Source organism: Leptonychotes weddellii, chromosome 10 (genome assembly GCF_054177405.1).
Source record: "Leptonychotes weddellii isolate Sample4059 chromosome 10, ASM5417740v2, whole genome shotgun sequence".
Classification (NCBI taxonomy): Eukaryota; Metazoa; Chordata; class Mammalia; order Carnivora; family Phocidae; genus Leptonychotes; species Leptonychotes weddellii.
In genome coordinates, this window is record NC_138378.1 from 99,068,985 (window position 1) to 99,091,672 (window position 22,688).

A 22,688-nucleotide genomic window follows, 5' to 3' on the forward strand; every position below is an offset into this window, starting at 1 on the left:
AAACCTGTGGTTTCGAGGACAATAGGTATTGAAAGTAAAATTGCAGTAACTACTGGAAGGAGCTAAAAAGAACAGTACATTATTACAAAAGACAAAATGTTTTCGGGGGGATGTGTACAAAACTAGGTAAAAATAATGGGTAGACAGACATGGAAAGCACTGTGGAAATGCATTGAAAACAAGCACGTCAGCTGGTCAGCAACATCCAAGTGCACATCCACTTCGTTGATAGTCTTGGTGCTTTTCAAACATCGTGATGATTCCAACTATGCTAACATTTGGAATATAATTCAAGACCTGCGCCAACAAGTCATTTTATTTAAAATGCTTGTGCTGAGTTTTGGGGATATCAATGTAAGTTTCTCCTATATATAAACGTTGGTTGAAAATGTTGAGAGATCCATTTTATGATGTTTGGGTATTGTTTTAGATTTCTGTCCCTGCTACAACCAATTATTGCAAGTTTAATGGCTTGCAATAACACACACTTGTCATCGTACAGTTCAACAGTTAGAAGTGGATCCATGTTACTGGCTGGAAATCAAGGTGTCAAGAGAGTCGTGCTTTCTGGAGGCTCTAGGGGAGAATGGTACCTTCCCTCTTCCAGCTTCTAGAAGCTAGCCACATTCTGTGGCTCATACCCTCTTGCCTCTTCTTCTGCCTTTAAAGCCAGCACAGCAGAGACATCTTTCTCACCTGCATCTCACACCTCCTCCCAGACTCTCCTTTTCTATCTCCCTCTTCCACGCTTGTGATTACACTGGGCCTACCTGGATAATCTCCCTATTAAGGGAGCTGATTAGCAACCTTAATTCCATTTGTGATCTTAATTTCCATTTGTCACATACAGCAACATATTCACAGGCTCTAGGGAAGATGACATGGACATCTTTGATATCCCATTATTCTTCCTTCTACAGGTATTAGAAACCAAAGTCCTGTATTTCAGGAAAATGTTACATGAGATTATCTTCTGGGTATCCCTATACATAGTTTCATTGTTTTTCTTTAAACTCAGATGCTTTTATAAAGTAAAAAAATGGATCCTGAAACTCACTTTAACAATTGCGTAACTATAGTTGGCTGTTAAGCAGGGACTAGGACCTCGAAAGCAGTTTTCCCTGCTCCTGTGATATCTACCTGTGATCTGTTTCTGTACCGTTTGCCAGGGCTGCATTAACTAAGGATCACAGACTGGGCGGCTTAAACACAAATTAATTTTCTTATAATTCAGGAGGCTAGAAGTTTGAGATCAAGGTTCTGCAGGGCTGATTTCTTCCGAGGCCTCTTCCCTTGGCTTGGATATGGCTGTCTTCTCCCTGGGTCTTCATATGCTCTTTCCTCTGTGTGTTTGTCCTCATCTCCTCTTCTTATAAGGATACCAGTCATATCGGGTTAGGGCCCACCCCAAAGACCTCATTTAACCTTAAGTACTCTAAAAACCCTGTCTCCAAATACAGTCACATTCTGAGGTCCTGGGGGGTTAGGACATCAACATATGAATTTGGAGCGGGGGACACAATTCAGTCTCTAACAATATCTAACAGATTTAATAATTAACCTGTAAAAGACTTTACGTTACTAGAGAACCACTCGTAAAAATAAATGGGGGAGGGGATACAACTTATACACAGATACTCACTGACAGTTACTCTCAGGTAGACTTTTTTTTCCTAAAAAAATGGTGATTTATTTTGCTTTAACATACAATGGTAAATACGGTGGGGTCATCAAGTTTTCCAAAAATTTTGCTGGGCTTACTTTACACAATTACAATACTAACGTAAGCTCATTAGTTCTTCCATCTCAATGCAGGAAAGGATCCAATTGATGCCTACTAGCAGCTTGGCTAAGAATGGACATTAAAATCAGACAATACACCGTAAATATAAAGTACTTTCCTCCAAATGTGTATAAAAGTTTTGAAACAAAAATCACTGCCTGCTCCACAGGACAGACAGTGTGGATTTTAAAAATGCTCCAGACCAGGAATAACATAACCCTGTGTAACAATACTTATAATACAGTTTAACAATATTTTATCAAAGACTTGTGCACTTGAGAATGAAAAAAAAAAAAACTGAAGAAAAACAGTAGCCAAGGAACTGCACAACCAAAAAATGAAAATTATATAAAATATTTCCACCACTATTTAAATGCCAAATTTAATCAAGCAATAGTAGAAACAAAACAAAACAAAAACATCATAATACAACCTTCTGTTTAAAATAACAGCACTGTTCCGCCTCTTTTCCACTGAATTTTACATATGAACAGACTATATATACTGGTTTTTCAGAGAAACGTCCATTTGGTCTGTCACACCAGTCAGGCTCACACTGGATCCTCTCATCCTCTTCCCAAGGACGCACAACTCCGCGATGTTTCCGTATTTCCGACATTCCGGGTTCGGTGCAATGTCTCAAGTATAATACATCTCTCTCTTCCCCTTTACACAGTGCAGAGTATATGGGCTTCGGTTATGTAGATTCTCTTTTACTCCAGGTCACTGTCTTTTTCTAAATTCAAGGCGGTATTCAACGGAGTGCAGTAGTTGGGTTTGTCAGAAGGTACGTAGCCAGGCAGACATAGGCACTTGTAGGAGCCTTCGGTGTTGATGCACTTGGCATTCTTGCAGAGAGACATCCGGTTGTTCAACTCATCACATTCGTTTACATCTGCAATAAGCCAAACCACGCAGGTAAACAAGCTCTCCTATGACTCCGAGAGGAAATGTAACCTACAGCTTACCTGAGGCATCGAGGCATCCGGCCGGGACACAGTCTGGCGGTTCTCTGCTTTCCCCCCAGTAAACTGGATAGTCTTTCTCACTACTGTCTGTTGCAATCACATGCAAGATAAATACAACTTTCTAGGTCCGAGAGGTTCTAGAATTTTCTTCCCTGCTATTTAAAGCAACATGAACATTTGGCCGGCTTGACATTTTATAGTCAAAACTCAAAAAAGCTAGGAGAACTTTCCTACTTCTAAATTCCCTTCTGCAGGTACAGAAAAACCGTTCAGGTTTGTCGACAGGTATACACCGAAGAAAGAACCAAACAAGTAAGCGGAGAGCCCTCGAGGCAGCCTCTGGAAAGGCTCAAGTTACCTTCTTAGGTTTCTTTCCACAGAAAAGAAATGTACTCGCAACACCTGTAATAACCCAGGTTTACCTCTTTTCCAGACCCACCGCCAACGGAGACAAACAAGACTGAAGTAGGGAAGAGGGTTGCTGCCGGAGGGAGTAGAAGAGCCACAGAAATAGGAAAAAACCCGTAATTCAAGGGCCAGGCTCTAGAAGGTGGCATGGATCACACGAGGAAGAACAAATGCATGCTTACCAGTCTTTTAAAAATAGAAGGGATGGTCATGCGAGAGACAGAGAGGGAGAGGGAGTTTTAAGAGGAACGTTCTCCAGCATGATTACCACCGGAGTTATATTTTTTTCAGACATTTACACTCCTTATGCTGGTGTCAGGTATTGGGGGAAAACATTACTTGCTGCAGAGTCAAAAGCTGAATTTAGAAGAGTCAAACTAATTACCTGGAACGTTCTGTCCTTTCTTCCCGATGTACCACTCTATGAGTTCTTAAATGAGCGATCCGTGTTATTTTTTAAAATTGTGGTAAAATATACAAGACAGAAAATCGGCCATTTTAGCCACTTTTAAGTGGATCGCTCAGTGGCAGGAAGTACATTCACACTGTTGTGCAACCATCACCACTGTCCATCTCCAGAACTTCTCTCCTCTTCCCAAACCGATACTGCAGATCTATCTTAAATGTCCTCGACTATATGAGATCTGGCCACAGGGGATGTGAGGGCAAGAATAATCTGCCATAGGACACACATCAGCCTTACCAACACAGGTCATCTTGGCCATGTCCAAGTGATACCCATCGAAGCAGTCACAGGTGTAACCCTCCTGCACCCTCACGCAACGGCCATTCTCACACCCATTGAGGATGCCACATTCCTCAGCCTGCAACTCCTCAAAGCTATTTAAAAAACCTGGAAAGGAGAAGACAGGAGCCAGGTTAGAAATCTGCAGCCTCTGCGGTGCCTGGGTGGCTCAGTCAGTTGGGTGGTCAGCTCTTGATTTTGGCTCATGTCACGATCTGGGGGTCGTGGAATCAAGCTCCACGTCGGGCCCTGCGCTCAGCAGAGTGGCTGCTGGAAGATTCTCTCCCTCTCTCTCCCTCTGCCCCTCCCCTCTGCTTACACTCTCTCTCAAATAAAATAAATCTTAAAAAAAAAAAAAAAAGAAATTTGCAGGCTCTTACACCATCTTTTAAAACTATATAATTATTAAGGTTATGGTTCATCATATATACATATTTCAGACACCTACTTCAGACGCCTTAAAGTTAGCAGTAAAATTTCAGGCTGAATATATCTGTACACAACATTACGCACGTGATATTAAAAACTCTCTCTATATTGTGCACGAGCAGCCCCACATCTTGAATTCCGATATTCCATATTAAAATCACAAAAAAATGCTAACGTATCGTTTTTATCTAAAATCCCAAATTTCCTGAGTTCTCAGTAGGGCAAGTGGCAGCACAACTTTCAGGACGGAACCACTGGAAGTCACTATCACAGTGTGGCAGACATCTGCTGGGAAGATCCATGGGGATTTCAGGCGGTGGTTTTTCACTTGGAGTTCCCCAAAGAGCAGTGAAAAGCCAGGCTGGTCTTGCCCTGTAAAGTCTGTTTGTTTGCTCTAGCTTTGGAATGAGCCTTACAAAAGGGCTCTCAGGAGATCAAAGGATAAAGACAGTAAAAGGGACTCGAAACATCCTGATAAATGAGAAAAGTACATCACACTTGTGCTTAGAAAGCCAAAAATCTTTTTCTTCGGGAAACAAAGAAGTCCTTGTTTGGCTCTTTTTATAGCTTAGATATCTTTAAACTGATTTAGAGCTAGGGTTTATGAATGTAAAAAGAGATCAAACAGGCATCAAGAGTGTTTAGCTCTCTTTCTAGAGAGAAAAGTTGTAAATATAAATCCACGGTGACACAGACACACTGTTGATGTGGGCTCACCCCCCATCCCCCACTTCTGAACCTCATCACGTATCAGCTTTAAAAAAAAAAAAAAAAAATCAAAATATGGCCATAACTCTCTACCTGGCCCTCTGAAGTAATTCTCCAGTGGAACTGCAGGGGGCAGCAAAATATCACTGCTTATGCAGGGCTGCAAGGTGTAACTCAAGTGATTTTAAAAAATTAACACATCCATGACAGGCCCTTTTAAAAATTTTGAAAGGGGAAAAAAAAAAAAAAAAAGAAAGGCCATCAAGACTATGTCCTTAGGGCCCCCAATCCAATTTGAGAAATACTTAAGAAAATGAAGTCTTAATCTATGAAAATATTTTCAAATTCCAGGTACTATGGCAAAATCATTTTGACTTTATAACTACTAAAAATTTCTATTATTACAGAATTTAAACGTGGAATTAAATTTTGAAAACTCCTACACATATACACATCAAGTAGACGTCCGAAAATACTTGTACAGGAGTCAGCAAAGTACAGCCCCCACTGCAAATGTGGCTGGCTCCCTACTTTTGTAAATAAAGTTTTATTAAAACACAGCTATACTCATGCACTGACATGCTGTCTGTGGCCGCTTTCGTGATATCCTAGCAGGGCTGAGTAGGCCTGCAGAGCCTTTTGCAGACCTGCAAAGTCTAAAAACTTTACTCTCTAGGCCTTTATAAGAAAAAACTGATTTCTGCTCTAGGAGTTTCTACTTTTATAAAATAGTGCCTTAACTAAAGGTACCCCCAGCTCTCAGTTCAATTTTCTTAAATAAGCAGAAGTCGGGAGATAAGAAACCTCAGCCCTCCCTCTGTGTTACTGTCTACCCAATACGATCATTTCTTTAGCAGGGCCAGAAAGTCCTTGCTCCTGGTCTGGGAAGGAGGAACTATTTCTCATAACCTGTAGTAAGTTTAAAGGCCATTGATGTAGTCAAAGCTCAAGGTCTAAGATTTGCATCTCAGCTTCCTATGTTGCTAAAAAGGAAACTGATGTGACACCAACATGTTTATTTCTTAACATTTGTAGTGAATTAAAAAAAGAGTTTTAAAGCAACGTCAGCACTAAAAAAAAAAAAAAAAAGGTACACAAGCCAGAACATTTCAGCAGGAAGATTCCTGGAATCTGGACTCTATCTAAGGTGACAGGCGCTGTACACGGAGCCGCATGATGTGCCCCAGTTGAGTATAGCCGTAACCTGTTATTTTGAATTTATGGGGCAGGCCAGCTGGGCTTCCTTTCAACCTTAAGATCTCTTCTCCCTTTTTTTTTTTTTTTTAAGATTTTATTTATTTATTTGAGAGAGAGAGAATGAGAGAGAGAGAGCACATGAGAGGGGGGAGGGTCAGAGGGAGAAGCAGACTCCCCGCCGAGCAGGGAGCCCGATGCGGGACTCGATCCCGGGACTCCGGGATCATGACCTGAGCCGAAGGCAGTGGCTTAACCAACTGAGCCACCCAGGCGCCCTACCTTTTCATTTTTTTAAAGGTTAATGTCCATTGACCTGTAACATATTCATAGGTAAGTGCAGAAATTGTAAGTGCACAGTCTTATACCTGTCAGTGTATTAAGACACGTTTCATGAAGTAGTGCATCGTTGTATGCTGTGGATTAAAAGCAATAATCGAAGGTATTAGAAGTTAGGAGAGTGGTTATCCTTGGGGTGGGGCGGGGGGGGGGGCCCTGGCTGGGAAAGGGCTTCAGGGGGTCTTCTGGATGCTGCTAATGTTCTACACTTGGGTGAGGGTTACACAGGTGTGTGTTAATCAACTTGGCTAGATTGATACAATGCTGTTTTCATGTAGATTTTGAAGCACTCTTAATTCTGCTGAATGATCAATTTATGCATCCATCAAAAAACCAAAGGTAGGCAAGGAAAAGAACGAGAAGGGAAGGGAACGAAGGAAACACTCTTTGACTCAGAATTGAAGTCGCTCCAAATGTAGCCGCAAAGCTTGGGTTGCTCCTCAGGAACCAGGTCATGGCTAGTGTGCTTTGTTCACAGGTAACAGGGCCCAAAGAAAGAAGAGGTTTTATTGTAGTCTGTAATTCAGCAGTGTCTCCAAAGTCCTAACTCTAACTCCCTGGTCTGCAGGGATTCCCTGCCTTGAAAATCTGGTGTGGCTTTGCCCACTGCAAGGAGGGACCCTCTGGAAGATGCAGACGAGGCAGCCACAATCTGCATTTCCCTATTCCCATTCTAGAAGTGAGGCAACCTATTCTTTACCAAGACGGCATTTGGAATTTGAGAAGCTGTGGCTTCCCCCAGAGAAACCTTTAGCTTGTATGGCCTCCTTATCCAAGACACTCCCGTTAACCGTCAGACATTTTTTTTTCTAAATGGGATCAGGGTTCACAGAGGCACACTCCACCTTCCACAGAAAAAACTCTGCCCGCAAGTCCCGGAGAAGCCGGCATGCATCATTCCTTACTTAGTAAGGTCCGCCACGAGTGGATTCTAACAATTTCTGACCAGAGGCGCAATTTTTTTGACCTCCCACTCTAAAATATCTGTAAAGATCAACTTGGCACATTTAACATGTCATTTGCTTATGTGAAAAACGATGGCAATTATAACCAGGCTTTCAAGAAAACACTGCTGCTTATATTAGATCACAATGTAATGAGTAAAAAATGGTTTTGTTATGGATATTAGAAGATCTTTTTTTTTTTTTTTTTACTTTAAAGAAAGTAAACATTAACAGCATCCCCACCAGCATGCCAATAATTTGATCCAGTATCTCCCAAACTCAAGCATGCATAAGGCTTAAGCAGAGGGCGGGTGAAACTATTGGGTCTCACCTCAGTTTCCCATTCAGCAGGTCTAGAGTGGGGCCCAAAAGCTCACATTTCTGACAAATTCCCAGGGCTACCTTCTGAGAATCACTGAGTAACCTTTAGCCATAATTTTGCTTCAACATAACTGAAAAGTTTTGCTTACGGTCCTGAATAAAGTAGGGATCAGCTTCGGGAGCATACTGTTCGCTGAAGTCGACCAAGGCATCCCGTCCATATGGGCGCCGGCGTCCCGTGACGGGGATGTTACACAGCTGGGCATAGTCGTCTGAGAAGGAAATGACAAGCGGTGTGAGACGTCATGGCCGTTTGCCAGCACCCGGACACGCCCCCTCCCAGCTCAGAGCGCCGGGCACTGGCCGGGGCCCTGTCCACCACACGCCCTGTCTCCCACACGTGTGCACGACCGATGTCAGACTCGTCTCCGTCCTCTTTACGGGCGCTGCGTTCACCCCCCACAGTGAAATGCTGGATAGCATAGCTAAGATTCTACACTTGGTCTACAAGACCAAACACAGCAGCTGAACATTTGGCAGAACGTGTTCCAGGAGAGTAAGGAACGGCAAAGTGAGCCAGCGTTCAGAGGGCTGTAGGCGTCCTGGAAGAATGACTTTACCTGCAACCACCAGGTGTTATCGCTGTAAAGGCAGAGTCACATTCTTACAGACAGGTACGTTTTTCACTCAGAAGAGACAGAACAGATGTACCTCGGGTGATCCCAAAATGACACAACCAAGCAACGATGCCAGTATTAGAACTATTCTAGTCCTACCCTCAAGGCCTGGTCGGGATGAACACGGCATTACAGTAACAACGAGGATGATCGTGATAGTGCAGTAACAGCAGGAGTAAGAGGAGTACTAACAGTCGTATGATGCTTCCTCTCTGCCAGGTACCGTTCTAAGCACTTACTACACATTAAGGCACTAAAATGCTCGCACCACCCTATGAAGAGACACCATTATCACCTCCATTTTATTGATGAAGAAGTGGAAACAGTGGTTAAGTGACAGCTGGTGTGAGGCGTTGGCAAACGTGAACTCAGTAATGAAGGTCCAGTGTGCACACTGAACATTCTGCCTCTCCTACCTATCTCAGCTCCTTTGAAATCCTCGCCTTTACCTCTTCCGTACCGCAGACAGATTCTTCTGCAGTTACCACTTTCCAGAGGCCATATTCCTAGTCTAAGCTGGGTCAGCCCCACGGCCACCTTCTTCTAAACTCTCCTGTCGTCTCCTCACAGGACCCAGCCAGTGCTTGGGATCTTGGTAGTCCTAGGCTCTTGCTTGAGTTTCGGAGTGGAGTTACGGGGCAAGGTCTAGAGAAGAGAGCTTTAGACGGGGTATCTTTGTGTTCTGAATACATGTTGCATGGAAATATACTGCCCAAGGATTTATCTAGCAGATGGCGGAAATCCTGGGGCTCCCCAGACTTCAGCAGCTCTGCCAGAACTGGGGATTCCAGTCCGGAGGCCCCAGGACTGGATGGACACCCTCAGGACAGTCACACAAGGCCGACAGCCACACTTGCCTGGAGCGCAGATTGGGGGGAGTTTTCCTCTCTTCTGTTTCCTCCTGTGACGTATGAAACTAAAGAAATGCACTAGGGCAATAGTGTGAGCTCTGAACTCTCAGGCTTGCTTTCACCCCCCACCCCCACTTAAAGGAGGCAAAGGTGCGTGTGTGCGTGTGCACGAACACACATGCACGCACATACACTCACACAATTGTCTCTTGGAATTGCACAGAGGAAGCCTAAGGCCAGAAAAGACCCTGGACAAGTAGGATTATGGTTGCCCCTTTCTCAAATTCTCCTGGTGTGGTAGCATTCCAGGAATAGCATACGGACCCCAGATACCCCGACACTTCTGCACGACACCATTTCAGAAGAAATACTAATTTCATTAAGGAAATAGCTGAACCTGGAAAAAGATCCTCGACTCCCCCCACACCCCCAAATCCATACACAACTGAAAGCAGAGAGAATACAAATGGTTGTCAGACCTGCTTCAAGTTTGAAAAAGAATTAAGGATTTCCCTGTGAGAGCAAGATTGCCGAAATGTTTACAAGTTTCAAGAGCTGAGCTCATTTTCTCTCCTGACTTTATTCTGTATGTTCATTGTACATCCGAAAGAGAGACTGTGCGGTATTTTATATCCAAGCAACGGCTGTGATCCAGATATTAAAAACAAACTCATGCTCTTATTTTGTAAGACTAAATCCAGAAGTGGCTGAGCATGGTCCTATCCGACATCTGCCTGCGGGAGGCCTCGCTGAGACTCTTGAGGGTCCTGAGCTGTCCAATGACATAGGGCCGTCTGGGGCTGCCTGGCCTGTAGGCCTGGGTCTTCCCCTAGACCAGCATTCCTCCACAGTGAAATGAGCTGGTGCCTCCCCTCCAAGCTCTCATCATCTAACATTGCAAAAGGAGGGGCCCAAATGGGAGCCTGAAGAGGAGGAAGAGCTTTCTGGAACAAACGGCACCTGACCCGAAATTAAGAAGATGAGTAGGATTTACATTTACAAAATGTATTTGGGATTTATTTTACAGAGCTTGCCCGAAGGCATCAAGAAAGCAAGCTGGAATCTGTGTTTGGGGACTACCAAGCGGTTCCTAAGGCAGGCTTCTAACTGGACCCAGGCTGGTAAAGGGGAGCAGAGGAGAGGATGGAGGTGGGGCGGTGGGACCCACCAAATCCTCTTTCCCTGCCCTTTCTTCCTCAGCTATGCATTTCTGGGATTCTAGAACTTACTGTCCTTTGCTGCTTTACTTTCTCTTGCACATTAAACATTCCAAATTTCAAAACGGTCTTGGTCAGTTATCAGAACAGGATTTCTGCATTAAACGTACACTCTTTCGTATTTGAGATGTGCTATATTCCCATCATCACCAGGACGTGCGTTTCGGGTTATTTTCTGGGAGCATGGACGGGCCTACCCTAATCCATCCATGCTGCGCCCCCCGTAGTGCACATCTACTCTCATTCTTGGCCAGGGTCAAGGGTCAAGTGAGCGTCGGGGAAGAGGAGGAACACGGGCTCTGCTGGAGGCAGAAGCTGGGGCTCAAGTCCTGGTTGGCCCACTTACTTTCCAGTTTAGCAATTTGGGGCAGGCCTCAGTTTCCATATCTGTCACATGGGGGTAACAATTCTCATCTGTCTACCTCTGTGTTACTGATGTATGAAAACGGGATGGTGTTATAGAACTGTTCATAAATTTTGAATCACCAAGAAAATGGAGGTTCCAATTTATCTCAGAGGTAAAAATCGCTAAGTCCCTACTGAACATGTGCAAGTAAAGAAGGATTTTCAAAGACAGTAAAAGAACAAGTTTCAGTGTTAGCATAAGGTAAAAGAAGTGTGTAGCAAATTAAGAGCAATAAAGCACACTCTAGATGTTTTTAAATATTCTTTCAAGATGATTTGGAATTTTTAAACACATGGAGGGAAACTCCTGCTCAGTTAACACAGGAAGATGTCTTCATGGACCTCATGTCAAACAACAAGGGACCAAATCATCTACTGCCTTGACACACTGAATTACTTGGTCGGGCAGTGAGAGCACTAACACCAGATCAACAGCACTCAAAGAAGAAGGGAGACTGACATTCAACAACTCTTAGTATATGCCTGAATCCTTTCGAGAGGTCTCGAGTAGACGGGCTTCTCATCCCCTTCCAGGGGTGCAAGTGGAGTATCACAGAACTTTCTGAGTCTTCAGCAAGGCATCCTCTTCAGGAACTGGGCACGGGCACATTTCTAGCACCTACTGTGCGCCCCAAGCCACAACCAGAGCCCATTCTAGCTAGGAGGTGCGTGGCCTTGGTTATCCCTAGGGCTGGGACCTGGCGACACTCCAGCTTGGGGACACAGTGAACCGTGGTGGGCGGAGGGGACAGAACCAGGAAAAGCAGATCCCTGAACTATTTCCACGACTTCCCATGAGAGCACATGGGACTCTCTCAGCTCTCCATTTCACCTAGCTCAACGTGTGGGGATGAACACGTGCTGTCCCTTCTCTAAAACACCCCTCACTTAAACACATCAACAACGATTAATTGCCTCGTTGCCTGGGCATCCACGCAAAGGAACAGTTTTGCTCAGCAAAGCTTATACTTTATGAGGCAAATACCATTTCTGAGCCACCATACAATGTGTTCATCCAGGATCTAGCCTAATACGAATGTGAAATGAACAGGAACTGGAAATATTCACACCTCAAAGCCTCCCCCCCTCAATGCATTCTCCACCTCCCCAAGGACAAATGCTAAGCTCTTGATCAAAGCTATGAAAGACACACATGGGATGGTGTGGGACACCGTCAACGACGTGGTCTAAACAATATCCAGGCCATTGATCATACTCCTTTCCCTGGCATGGCAGATTCCTATGACAGATGGTGCTGCTTTGATTTTAATTTTAAATTGAAAAAAAAAAAAAAAAGTTTAAAAATTACCCCCTGGAGCCGCTGGGTCTGGGGCCTCTGCTGTCAGCAGCAATGGGAAGCACATTACTATATCCTGGCAGGAAATCTCACTTCCTGATGACAGACCCATCTGCGGGGCTGGTCTGGACAGTCACATGTCACAGTGTGACTCTGACATGTGAGGAGACGGGGAGGTGAAGTTTTAGTCCTGAGACAGATTAAAGTCAGCTGCTTTGAGGAATGAAGAAGAGGCTGCATTTCATTGTCCACACAATCACAGCTAAAAACTTGGGGCTCTGAAGTCTGAAGGGCATTATTTTCAAATAGAGAAGAACCAAGGACCGATTCTTCCGCATTAAGTAAAATGGGTCACATTTTGCTCAAATTGCTAGACCGGGTGTTTTTCTCAGAGCCTTCCATACATATCGCTGATCGACGGTGGTGTTTGGAAAACACAGATGCACGAGCAGGAAATGAAGGAAGAGGACAGGGAGAATGAAATGAGTGTTTCCCCCGGTGCATGCCAGAGCCAGCAACATCAACAGGCATCTGTGACGGCAATTAGCAAAAGCTCTGAGATCAGAAACACAGTCACCACTGAGAGAAAATGCCATCCGGCACCCAAGATAAAGGACCGTGAGCCAGCATACCGGCCCCGCCACACCCTGTGTGGGGTGGGTCTCTCTCTACTTACGCTCTGCTCAGAAAAAAACTTTTTCCCGCAGAGCCTGGGGAAGAGGCTGTGACCCTGCTTCCCGGATATTAAGACTTGCTGAGCTGTGAGAGAAAATAGGGTATACTAAAAAGAAAAAGGACCCGGAGTCAAAGGTCTTGGGTCCTAGTGCTGCTTCGCCACTTTCTAGTTCCTTGGACTGGACCCATTTTTTTGAGCTTCATCTACTCAACAGGATTAGGGTACCTGCCTTTGCGCTAGTAAAGGCAAGTCATTGTTTCATTCCATGACTGACTTATTCTCACTCATTCCACCAGACACAGAGAATAATTGTGGGCAGGGTGGGATCTGGAAGAGAGGAAGGTCATAACGACGCTGCGAACACAGGTGCATGCACGGTGACATGTGCAACAGTTGATTGGGACCACAGAAAAGGTCAGGATGACAGCCAGCCAGGAAGAGCTGGGGGAAGACTCACCTTAGAGGTGAGCATCTATAGGACGGAGGCCAACTCGGTGAAGAGGAGAAGGAAGGCAACTCAGAGTCACAGGCATACGTAATGGATAAGAAAGCTTTAGCGAAACAAAAAAAGTACCGTGTAAACAGTGGCTACTCTAGATCCCTTTTTTTAGGAACAGTGGACAAAAAGGAAAGTGAGCTCACATGGACTATCAAGTTCCCACGCGTCAGGCGCTGTGGGCTTTTGCGTACATTTTTCATTTAAATCTCAGAACACCCTATGAAACCATCGCAATTAACTCCTTTTGTTTCTGATATCGTATAACTTGTCCTAGTTTAGTTGAGAGATTCAAATCGAAAGTGGTCTATCTGCAAAACCAGGTTCTCTTCCGCAGCTGCCCTTCGGAGACCCTGCAAAGAAAATTAATCATTACACTCCCTAGACGGTAAGCCCCAGGTAAGTATGTAGTTCGGCAATAAGCATTTGTGACTAAATTCCAGGGAGAGTAATAACCATGAATGCTGATGAGCTCAGCCCCACCAGGGTCAGCTCTATCATTAGCAGGATTTATGTTTATTGAATTTGCTCGATTTATTAGGTGAAAGAGATCAAATTGCTTAATGTTCAATTAAATTGTACTTGTCGAGGACAGGGAGGTAATGAAGTCTAAAGTTTTGGCAGGGTTTATGTTCTGCGGGACTCCCGTAAATGTTAATGCTCTAAAGAAATTCGTGGGCCACAGACCAACCGAGCTCCCCCACCCCAGCCGTCACCTAATGCTGCCCTTCCAAGTTCAGTCACTCCCTGCGTTTCCAACAGATTGCTGTTTATTTAGCCAGACTCTCCTGGAGAGACAGATTTGTTGGGTATGAATGCCAAAAAGTGGAGGCTCCCTCTGCTTTCTTAAAACCTGGATCCAAAATGTATACACTTGTAATGGTATTAAATCATGCCACACACGAAAACCCTAAAATAATGATTGATCACTTATGAATTTCTTAAGGATGGCATGAAGAGTTTTCCCCATTTCTAAATATCCAAAGGCTTTGGAAATACAGCATTCAAGTCTTACATTCAGGCAATCACAGGGGAAATGGGAATGAGGTAACCTCTAATGTTTGATAAGAGAAGACTGAACAGTACAATAAACAGGCAAACAAGAGGAAAGTTCAACATGTTAGTTTTCTCAACTGATCTGCTTCGTATTTTCTAAATGTAAGACACCAACACCATTTTTTTCTTCTTTCCTGCTCTTTAAATATCACTCTGAAGTGACAATCCAAGAAGTCAACAAAGAGCAAAAATCACTAAGTATTATGTATCAGGCATACACTGGTTTCTCTCTTTTTGCATTAACCAAGTAAGAATTACTTTAAAATAGGAGCTAAGTGTGTGCGTAAGAATAAGGGGGAGGCTGTACAACACGGTGGATGTACTAAATGCCACTGAACTGTTCACTTGAAAATGCATTTTATGGGGTGCCTGGATGGCTCAGTCGGCTAATCGTCCAACTCTCCATATCAGCTCAGGTCTTGATCTCAAGGTCGTGAGTTCAAGCCCCATGTTGGGCTCCACACTGGGTGTGGAGTCTACTTAAAACAAAAAGGAAACTGCAAATGCTTAATTTTATGTTATATGAATTTCACCTCAAAAAAAAGTCAAGATGAACAAAAATAACACAGGAGAACATTTTTTTATATATTGTCTGGAGTTCATCTAACCTTTCTATTTTTAACTGGTAAAATGAGGAAACTAGTTGATCTCTGAGGTCCTTTCTAGTTTACGTGTTCTATGATCCTGAATAGAAAATTTTTACTATTAGGCTGCAGAATCTAGGGAAGACAATTTGTCATGGAAATTTGTGGTCGTGATAGGAGGTAATCACCACTAGATGCCGCTATTGCGTTCAGCCGAACTCGCCTGGATATTTTCAGAATGATGGACAATCATGGAATTTAACACACTGTAAGCAGTCAGTGTAACCTGTAAGGTTAGTCTCTCATTCACTTCTCGGCTGAGGAAACGGAGGTCCAGAAAAATTTAATGATATTCCAAAGACCAAGTGAGGATAAATTCGTTTTTTTTTTTTTTAAAGATTTTATTTATTTATTTGACAGAGAGATAGAGAGAGAGCACAAGTAGGCAGAGTGGCAGGCAGAGGGAGAGGGAGAAGCAGGCTCTCCGCTGAGCAGGGAGCCGGATGTGGGGCTCGATCCCAGGACCCCAGGATCATGACCTGAGCCGAAGGCAGCCGCTTAACCGACTGAGCCACCCAGGCGCCCCGAGGATAAATTCTTAAAATATAGTATTTTCTTTTACTAAAAACAAATTAAAATATAAGGGTAAAGGTAATTGGGTTTCAAAGTATATTATTTTACCTTGCTCATTTAAGTTTTGAAGCAAAGAAACTTATATTAATATTTGTTCAAAACTAGCTTGAGGGGCACCTGGGTGGCTCAGTCGGTTAAGCATCTGCCTTTGGCTCTGGTCATGATCCCAGGGTCCTGGGATCGAGCCCCGCATCGGGCTCCCTGCTCAGCGGGAAGCCTGCTTCTCCCTTTCCCTCTCCTCCTGCTTGCACTGTCCTGTTCTCTGTCTCTCTCTCTGTCAAATAAATAAATAAAATCTTTTAAAAAACTAGCTTAATATTCTGAAGTAGAGATCTCACGGTTATGAGAAAGATATACTGCTAAATCTGTTACTATGTGAAGAGCAAGTTCTAGGTAATTTATACAATATTAAAATAACACTAAACATAATCAATATTATTATTCCATTCACTTATTACAAAGCAAAACTGAGTTTTCAGATCCAACTCAGTTTTATGATTTTTCTCTATATTGCTATTTATCTTAATCTGAAATGACTCTCTTTTCCCTTCCCCCCGGATCTATTCAGAATCAGATATAGTCTTAGTAGCTCTTCCTCCTGGCAGTGATTTCTTCAGCTACACTTTGTAGGTGCTCACAGATGACCATGTGAATGGTATCTTCTAGGGTTGAGCAGTGCACAACCAGCACAACTGTTCACAACAGCTCTGCTTGCCACTGAGACTTGAATCTCAGAAGGAAGCATAAAGAAGGCATGCTGTGTCCTAAGCTCCCCAGTGAGCTAATCTTTTGAAATCCGCTTCTTTCTTAAGATACTGGCTACTGAAACGAAGCAAAAACATTGCCCTCCCTAGTTTCTACTCCTTGCAGATCTGTGTCAGCACAAAGACAAGAACGTGATCGCTTTCTAAGCACTTCCTAGATACTTTTCTCCCAAACATCACAGGCACAATCAGTGTGTTGCATGAAGGGAGACCAGATAAACTTCCCCTGGCCTCCGTTCTGCCAGGCTTGCCCATTCCAGCCAGGAGGTCAGCATTTAAAGGCACAGGTGGCCAGAGCTTTGTTCTAACCACAGCTGTCTCCTAAGGTTAATTAAGAAAAGGTCAGAATAAGCACAATATTATATGAATGCAAAACCTCAAACGTAAGATGCGGCTTTCAATAATTATGTGCTGTGGTTTTGTCACAGCCCCATTCATCACAGTTCATTCTCCTCAGAGGACATTTCAACTCATCTTATCACTGAAGAGGGAAAAAAAAAATCATCACAGCAGCAAAGTGCTTTTAAAATATGTGAAAGTAAAATTTCCATGAAAAGCAAATCACCTAATAAAAAATAACCCTGAAAAAGGTGTTTCTAGAAACTGAGCACCTATTTGTAATCTCTGACTTCAAGGGAAAAAGTTTAAACTGTTAAACATTGTATTTTGGAGATAAATTAAAAGCTTGTTCATTCAAAGTAAAAGTGTTGCTTTTTGTCATCAGATCGCTCATTTTACATGTATGTCTTAATTGTTCTGCTTTCGCTCTAAATGAGAAAGATTCTAACAGGACATCAGTGCGATCATAATCACAATCAAATTTATGCTCTGTTCAGAATATTTTATATAAGCATGGGGCCAAATACCTTCTTAGCCTTCAAGGCAGCACAGATTTTAAGAAAATAAGCACTGAATACAACGGACGCCCCGAAGTCCAAGCTGTGCGCAAACTAAAGTTTCAGAAGCACTCAGGACCCCAACTGGCAATCCTGTTGTCAAATTCTGCTCATGTTTAACTGTTCTCTCATTGTTCTGGAGCCCTCGAAACAAGAATTTCTACCGGTTCTCAGAAGAGTTAATACTCCAGTTTGCAGTTTAGCAAGGACCCTGCAGCTGGCCTTCCAGACACTTGCTGGCTCCCAAGCCCAGGGAGCTGGGTTTGGGAACCGTTTCTGGTTCCAGGACACGCCTCCAGAGTGCTGTCTCCAGCAGTATATATATGCAGGAAATGGAGTCCGTTCTCCCCTCTCTTAGGGTTGGGTTGTCACTGTTGTTTTTTCCTTTTTAACTGTCCTTACTCTGAAAGCACACCAGGTTTCCTTTTTTCATAAAGATGTTTTTAATCAGTGACTACAAAATATGATCCTAACCTCAATGTGACTGACTTGTCTGGTGCTCTCCCTTTGTCTGATGCACCTGCCAAAGGCAAGGTTGTTTTTATTTTTTTATTTTTATTTATTTATTTATTTATTTATTTATTTATTTATTTATTTAATTTTAAAGATTTTATTTTATTTATTTGACAGAGAGAGAGACAGCTAGAGAGGGAACACAAGCAGGTGGAGTGGGAGAGGGAGAAGCAGGCTCCTGGCCGAGCAGGGAGCCCGATGCGGGGCTCGATCCCAGGACCCTGGGATCATGACCTGAGCCGAAGGCAGACACTTAACGACTGAGCCACCCAGGCGCCCCTATTTTTATTTTTTTAAGATTTTATTTATTTATTTGACAGAGAGAGACACAGCAAGAGAGAGAACACAAGCAGGGGGAGCAGGAAAGGGAGAAGCAGGCTTCCCGCCGAGCAGGGAGCCCGATGCGGGGGCTCGATCCCAGGACCCTGGGATCATGACCTGAGCCGAAGGCAGACGCTTAACGACTGAGCCACCCAGGTGCCAAAGGCAAGATTGTTTTTAAAAACGCACTTTTTAGCTTCATTTCTAGTATTCTTCCTCTGATGTGCTGCCCCTCCTTTTTGTAGCAGGCTTCTCTGTCACTCATCCCTGCTGACTTCTTCCCCCTCTGAAGTCCTGTATCTCCTGCACAGCCTGGTTAAGGAGGCCCTGACCTGCCGTCTGCCCAGCTGAGGGGCCCTGGCTAAGTGTTAAGTATCCACCTCCTCCCTGCCCTTCTCCAGCATGTACCTGGGGAAGGGAAAGAACTGAAAACTAAGATCCCTCCTTAAGTGTGATTTCAGTGGGCAGTGCAGAAGGCCCACAAAATGCAAATATTTAATATTTTAAAATATTTAAATATTTTTCTCAATCCCACTTGTGATAGCTAATTTCATGTGCCAACTTGGCTAGGCCATGAGGTGCCCTGATGTAGTTGATCAAACACTGTTATGGGCATTTCTGTGAGGGTGTTTTTGGATGAGATTAACATTTAAATTGGTGGATCTGAGTAAAGCAAATTGCCCTCCGTCATGTGGGCAGGCCTCATTCAGTCCTGAATAACCGAGTCACTGAATTGCTGAAAAGAACAGAGAATGACCTTCTTCTGAGTGAGCGAAAATTCTCCAGCCCACAGCCCACAGCCCACTGCCTTGGACTCTTCCCGCCTGAAGGCCTTTGACCTGGAACCTGGGATCCCCTCAAGCATCCCACATCATCAGCCCACCCTGCAGATTTTGAATTTACCAGCTTCTATAATTACGAGAACCAATTCCTTATAATGAATGAATGACTCAATCAATCAATAAATCCCTATCTCTTTTATTGGGTGTGTTTTTCTGGAGAACCCTAATACCCCGGCCTACCTTACAGGCACAAGGGAAGTTTATCTGTCTGAGCCACCAGTGTGGTAGGGAATCTCCCCACAGGGTGAGCACATCCCTTTAGGAGCAGGTATCTGATTCTTATGGGGAGTCGTGTGTAGATGGAGAAAAACTTTTATTAATTTTATCTGCCCTATTATTCCCTTGAGGGTCCCTGTACTGGAGGATATTGATTATAAAAATAATACATGAGAAACACTTGTGGTCCCATGCTCACATGGAAGTAATAAAATGTGCTCAGCATATCACGCATGGATGCTCAGACTCACACGTGAGTATATACATCCCACACACTGGCTTAATTCTCTAATAATGGACAATCACAGTCGTGAATTTTTCCACCCAGTAACCTCAGCTGGCCTGAGGTGGAAATTCCTCTAGTAATGATGTACATTAAGTCTAGAGTAGTAATACTTTTCTGTTAAGGTTTTAGAATGAGGTTTTTGTTATTTTGTATGTTTATAATGTTTAGGAGAACCATGTAATAGAGAATCAGACAGAAAAACCTTGTGATTTTTATTTGAAATAAAGCTGACTTTAGATTAGGATTTGTGTTGAATGAGAATTAAGGGAATTTGATTAGGTTGGTAAACAGGATTTAAATTTATTAGAAAATTTAATTTGTCATTTCAAGTTTGATTTATTAGATTTATAAGAGCTGCTCAAGCACTTAAGAAGAAAATGCTTATTAGGATTGTGGGGCTGCCCTTTCGGGTATATAAAGTGCTGGAGAGAAAATCAAATAGATAAAATTTATAAATGGAGACCAAAGTGTTAAGAGATTTAATTAACACAATTTTGATATAGAAGTCACTCTGAAGTAAAGTTTTATTTCTTCCTTGATATATTTAAAGATCCATCACAAAATAAAACTTGATCTTATTTTATTATAAAAATATTGGACTTGTAAGGAGCAGGGCAAAATGTGTAAGTTTTAACATTTATAAATTTTAACTATTTGCAAACATTATTTTGCTTCTTTTATTAAAAAAATTGATAAACTGAATATGTTAAATGTTCATTTAAAAGCCAATATGCTGAATGTTCATTTAAAAGCCGGCACTAAATGGTCCTTTCCAGCCATAAAGCCTCCCTTAGCTTACATACTCCTAGCTTTGGAGACTGGAGGGGCATGGAAGGAGCAGCTTTTTTTGGGGTCCACAGAGTTGTTTGACTCTGTTAGTCCCCAAACACTCTTCCAATTCTTCATTGTCTTTAATTCTTGCCTCCTTTCAAAGAAGACTTCTAGCACCGAATAACAAGGTAGTAGTGGGGAATAATCATTAGCTGAACTCATTTCCTGGAACAGGATTTGATTTGCTAACACCTACAAAGCATTTACTGTAATCCAAGCATCTCCCATACATTTATCACATTTAACCCTCAAAGAACCTATTGTTGCTACTGCCATTTGACAAGCAAGGAAACTAACATAATGATTACATCACAAAGCTGTATGTGCATAATTCGCTACTAAATTTTATTTTGCAACAGTCTTTTTATAGTAAGAAAAGCATTTTTGCTCCTTTCTGGGAGGAGAAAGAGGAAGTAAATAAATCTTTTCCATAAGAAACAACATAAATTGCTTACTCGCCATGCCATAAGGTATCCAATTCAATCTAATTCCATGGATACCACGAATTACATCCCCAAGAACCAGACCATTTACCACGCTGTGTATCTACGGCATGCATTATGTGTGCAGGCATGGTAGTCAGAATTTAGGAAGCCTTATATATCTTTCCAGTGCGATTTTAATGCTCCACTATAATTTATTAACAGCTACACTCTCTTTAATCATAATATTCAGGATCTCTGACCAAAAATGATACATTTCATACTCAGAGAGTACTAATTACCATATCCCCTCACAAGAGTTCTCAACTTTGGATAAAGGAAACTAAAGTAACTTGCCCAGTACAATCGACAGAAGCAGTGCCAGAAACAGAACGAGATCCCTGGGCTGCCTAAGCCAAAGGCAGTGACCACTCACTGTGCCTCACATGGAGGATGTTCCAAAGTTATTATTAACATTCTTTGGAAACATGTTTCTTGGAAAAGGCTTTAAACCATGACTGCTGAAAGGACTTTTGCAACCACTGCCCAGTTACAATATTTTTTCAAGTTCAGTCCATGACTCAAATCCCCATCTTCCTTCACACCTCCAAGGGTATTATGAAACTTCTTACATGGAGATATTTGGGCATATGTAAGAGCTGTGCATGAATATGGAAGAAATCACTAGCTCAATTGTTCAGAAACAGATTCCAAAGTACTTTCCCTTTTGCAAAACCATATGAAAAAATTGGGGGTAGGTTAGCTATTAGGAAGTATTAAAAAATTTGGTGTTGCAGCAAATGGAGAATTTATTAATAAGGGTATCACACGTACATTAACATGAGACATCATTTAGGAAAAAGCTGCTCTAATTTAGTAACATAATTGTATGTTATGTTAGTTTTACAGAACTAAAATTTACACATCATATAAATGCAAACTTTACATCTGCTGCAAAATTTGTTGGCTAGTGCTGAGCAGGTGTACAGTAAATAATGAAGTGAAGGAAGGAATATGTAAGTAATTTAACTAAAACTGAACACAGGTAAGCTATAAATAATTCAAGACTGCTTTTCAACCATAGTTCTTACTCCTAATTACAACTTGCATATAATAGTTTACAAATTCCCTAATGACAGAATAGATTTCAAATTTTTCTTATGCTGTAAAGATTACATTTCCCCCCCCTGGCACTCAAGTACAAGCATGATCTGTATCCCCAGAACTAGAATTTCTGCACCAAAAGAATCTAGAATCTTCCAAGTGTTCTCTCCACAAAACTGAGTGAACGATTCCTCTGCATGTTGATCAATATTAGTGCCTTACAAAAATTGTTTTAACATTTGCCCATTTCTTTTGCGGCACTAGTATCTTTAGAGGTTTTTTTTTATTTTTTTAACTACTCTCACCTTGCTACACCTGACTTTCATTAAGAGTACTTCAGGGGGTCTGACACAGTAGTGCAATACATCATACCACCAATAGGCGGCACTCTCCCAACACACAAAGTGTCCCATCAAATTGCTTCAAAGTTTCAGATCAAGACTTTTAAATCTTTATGTTCAATTTACTTACAATATGTCTAATTATTTTAATAATTTACTTCACAGAAGTCTAATTATTTCAAAAAGATAGCCACAGACACTGGGAACCCTGGGTATTCTGTTGATTACTTTTTTTTTTTTAAGATTTATTCATTTGAGAGTGAGAGCACGTGCGTGTGCACATGCAAACACAGGAGCGTGAGCAGGGGGAGGAACCGAGGAAGAGAATTCTCGAACAGACTCCTCGCTGAGCATGGAGGGGGGGGTGGGGGACCAGGACCCTGAGATCATGACCTGAGCTAAAATCAAGAGTCAGATGCGG

General features: G+C 42.6%; 1 protein-coding gene across 14 annotated transcripts in view; it reads right to left on the bottom strand.

The window, feature by feature from the left end:
- Positions 1-1,659: 1,659 nt before the first annotated feature.
- LTBP1 (latent transforming growth factor beta binding protein 1) overlaps positions 1,660-22,688 on the bottom strand; it is a 255,388-nt gene continuing 234,359 nt past the window's right edge. For 13 of the 14 annotated variants that reach the window (XM_081796946.1, XM_081796942.1, XM_081796945.1 and 10 more), the window contains 3 exons: positions 7,989-8,111; positions 3,863-4,012; positions 1,660-2,678 (listed from right to left, as the gene is read on the bottom strand). In XM_081796946.1, the coding sequence (XP_081653072.1) occupies positions 2,497-2,678; positions 3,863-4,012; positions 7,989-8,111 (455 nt within the window). In that variant the 3' untranslated portion in view covers positions 1,660-2,496. The remainder of the gene's footprint in view (positions 2,679-3,862; positions 4,013-7,988; positions 8,112-22,688) is intronic. The other variant, XM_081796944.1, reaches the window with a different exon arrangement.